The sequence below is a fragment of the Rhipicephalus sanguineus genome, chromosome 10 (genome assembly GCF_013339695.2).
Source record: "Rhipicephalus sanguineus isolate Rsan-2018 chromosome 10, BIME_Rsan_1.4, whole genome shotgun sequence".
NCBI classification, from domain to species: domain Eukaryota; kingdom Metazoa; phylum Arthropoda; class Arachnida; order Ixodida; family Ixodidae; genus Rhipicephalus; species Rhipicephalus sanguineus.
This window is the reverse complement of record NC_051185.1, coordinates 20658579-20661621: the sequence shown is the minus strand read 5'-3', so window position 1 is coordinate 20661621 and position 3043 is coordinate 20658579. Positions and strand designations below refer to the sequence as shown.

General features: G+C 44.0%; 1 protein-coding gene across 1 annotated transcript; it reads left to right on the top strand.

Moving 5' to 3' along the window:
• The first annotated feature begins 787 nt into the window (after positions 1–787).
• On the top strand, positions 788–2771 carry LOC119372392 (acidic leucine-rich nuclear phosphoprotein 32 family member B). Its single transcript, XM_037642864.1, has 4 exons — positions 788–886; positions 1248–1380; positions 2497–2547; positions 2638–2771. The coding sequence occupies exons 1-4, from the start codon at positions 788–790 to the stop codon at positions 2769–2771; spliced, it is 417 nt and encodes a 138-aa protein (XP_037498792.1).
• Positions 2772–3043: the final 272 nt, after the last annotated feature.

Here is a 3043-nt window from a genome sequence, read left to right as displayed (position 1 = left end):
AAATGGCTTTAAGGCTACATCACATTTAACTTAACATTTTCAATACAGTGAAACCTCGGTGATACGAATCTCACGGGACCACCAAAAATATTCGTATCATCCGAAAAACGTATGACCAGAAAGCATGGAAAATTAGCATGCGACAAAAGAAAGCTGGCGTACATTTTCGTTTGTTGTTTTTCAGGGCCGCAGCAACGTCTGCAAGAACCCTGAATGATTGTCAGTTAAGGTTTTAGATGTCGGCAATTATACCAGCACTCGTAAATATACGGCCCGTACGCGCGCATTTAATGAACGAGGTGCGTTGTGACACGCGACACTCGGAGGCCGTGACGCGTCTCTGAAGGTTTATTCTGACCGTAAGAAAAGTTTTTCTTACACCGTGATTCTGACGATTTGGCGGTGTGGCGCGCATGCCCACGCTTGCGTTCCCGTGCTCGCACGTGCTTGGAGCGTCTTCAGCACCTCTTCGAACTTGGGTGGTAGGGAACGTTCGTATCAAACGTCGCTGGGTGAAGATCGGTTCGCAACAACCGTACTCCATTACATTGAGGCCAATGGGCCTAGGCCGGGACCAACTAAAAATTCGTATCACCCCGAAATCCGTATGAGCTGTGATCGTATCACCGAGGTTTCACTGTATTTCATTTTCGCCGTTTTCGGCCTTGGCAAAAGAAATGCCGAAATATTCCTGAGCAACTTGCCAGAATTCACTGGCCTTAAAATGTTTCCGAGCTATTGTTGTGCTGCTGCTTGATGTTGTTCTTGTTTGTCATTATTTTCAGGTATGGCCGACATCGCCAACTTTGCCGCCTTCATACCAGTGGCGATCGCGTGGGACGCAGGAATCCACGCCTTCCTGGACCAGATGAGTGCGATGACTGGCGTAAGTATTCTCATTTGTTGTAATTGCAAATTCGCTGTCACATGCAGTGCTATACAATAGCTGGCTGCAATGTTTACAGGACCTTCCTATCAGCAGCATTTTCTGACCGTGCGAAAAAAGTGTTGTACAGCCCCCTTAAAGAGATGTACTATTGCATTTTATCAAGCCACCAGCGCATGTGCTACCTTCAACAACACTTAATTGCCACGGTCCTCTAATTTCCTTCGGCAATAGGCATCCCCAATTCCTATTGCCCCTTGAACATAAAAGATAATGTCCTTGTGTAGAATAAATATTGCTTAGATAAGCATTAGCTTATGTCGTAAAACTTCGTATGCTAAAAGAAAGCCTTCTTTTGCAGCTGGGTTTCCAGTGGTTTAATGCAGAAAACATCCTGGCCGAGATCACGAATCAGGGAAACTTCGACAACTTTTTTGAGCACACCGTTCCGGCGCTGGGGCACATTCTGGTCCAAGCGATAGACAATCCCATCAGTAAGATATTTTCGTCATTGGTGGGAGGGAGCATGCTGCATGCCAAAAGTTCAAAGACAAAAAAGAAGTGAAATTTCTGCTGTGGTGTTTCACCTTAGACTAATTGTAATTTTTTATGCGAAGATGAGTGCATATTACCATAAAAGTGATAGCATGAAATTAAACTGATAGTGATGGCTTGTGTCATAATTTCTTACCCTTACCTAGAGGGAGAAGTGGTGCTGCGAGCTATTGTACGCATGGGAATGCTGGGATACGTGAGATTCGGACTTGGCTCAGATTGGCATCATTCACGAAGAGCCCAGACACCTCGAAGACACGTCTGTTTTCAACGCGTTCCTTGCATCAAAACGGTTGATTTCATACGGAAAAAAATGCATTGTAAGCTATTTATTTTTTATCATTGCACAGAAACGAGTTTTATTTAACTTTGGAAACTTAAGCGTTGATGCACAATTTTACGAAGCGTAAAAAGTAACTAAACGGCCACTAAACTTGGCAGGCAGACAAGGCCAGTGTTCGCTCTGCGACTGCTTGTCGTCTGTCTCTTTCTTTCGTTGTTTGGTTATGCCATACAGTTGGGTGGACTTTTATTCTAGAATATAATACGCGTGAATGAGATCCATTTATAAAAGTTTTGTTCTGAGGAAGCTTTATTTGTGCAGTCGTATCTGCTTTTTAACCGAAGCCTCGCTCGACACCAGCCAACACAAGCCTCACAGACACATATACCATCATTCTCATCGTGGCAACGGCACCCCTTTAGAAATTTGCATAGACGGTGGCACCAGATTTCCCTCTAGGTGTTATTGTGAGAAACTCTATGGCTTGTGTACTCAACCTCACCAAAGAAAAAAAATATCTCTACCAGGCACATCATTCAGGTTAAATTTCTTCAGCCATGCAAAAGATCAGAGGCGTGTGCAGAACACAAGAAAATTACATTTTTAATGAAATCGATGTTAACCAGTGGCGTATTTCTGAATACAAGCACAGAAATAAAAATTATGTGAGCAAGAAAAGTACTTACCTGTGCTTCTTCTTGAAATTCTTTATTATTATTCATTATTGAGATGAAATCACCCACTTAAAAATTTCATCTTTTTTTTCTTTTAGCCCAGATCCCCATCCGAGCACTGCACCTGCTAAAGGATGAAGTCGTGAACGGTGAGACTATCCAAGTACCGACACCCGCACTGCTTGTTAAGTGCGCTGCAGGCACTCTGCCGATGTTTCGGAAGCTTCTGACATGGTTAGGTTCACGCCCGTGGAAGCAGCAGCAAGGACAGCAGGAAGAGGAACAGGGCAACGAGGATGATGGCGACGAGGATGATGGTGACGAGGAGGATGGAGACGAGGATGGAGACGACGATGAGGAGGATGAAGATTAACAGATGATGTGAATGTGAATGAGAAGCAGAACTAAGTGTCCTTTTGACTTGGAAGTGAAGCCGGCGCAAAGTTGTGTGGTCAGGAACTAAAGTCTGTGTGGTCAGGGACTATGTCAGACTGTGTGTTTGACTTGGAAGTGAAGCCGGTCAGGGACTATGTCAGACTGTGTGTGGTGTGTTCTTAACTTTAATGTGTGCTATAAAGTTATTCATGGTGTTGCTTGTAATGGTGTGTGTGCATACCTTTTTTTCGCAAGTTGCATATGTTTGGG

Coding starts and splice junctions, on each gene's coding strand:
- LOC119372392 (XM_037642864.1), top strand. CDS start 788: ATGGCCGACATCGCCAACTTTGCCGCCTTCATACCAGTGGCGATCGCG. Junction 1,381..2,496: donor AGCGATAGACAATCCCATCA/GTAAGATATTTT, acceptor TTTTTCTTTTAG/CCCAGATCCCCATCCGAGCA. Junction 2,548..2,637: donor AAAGGATGAAGTCGTGAACG/GTGAGACTATCC, acceptor TGACATGGTTAG/GTTCACGCCCGTGGAAGCAG.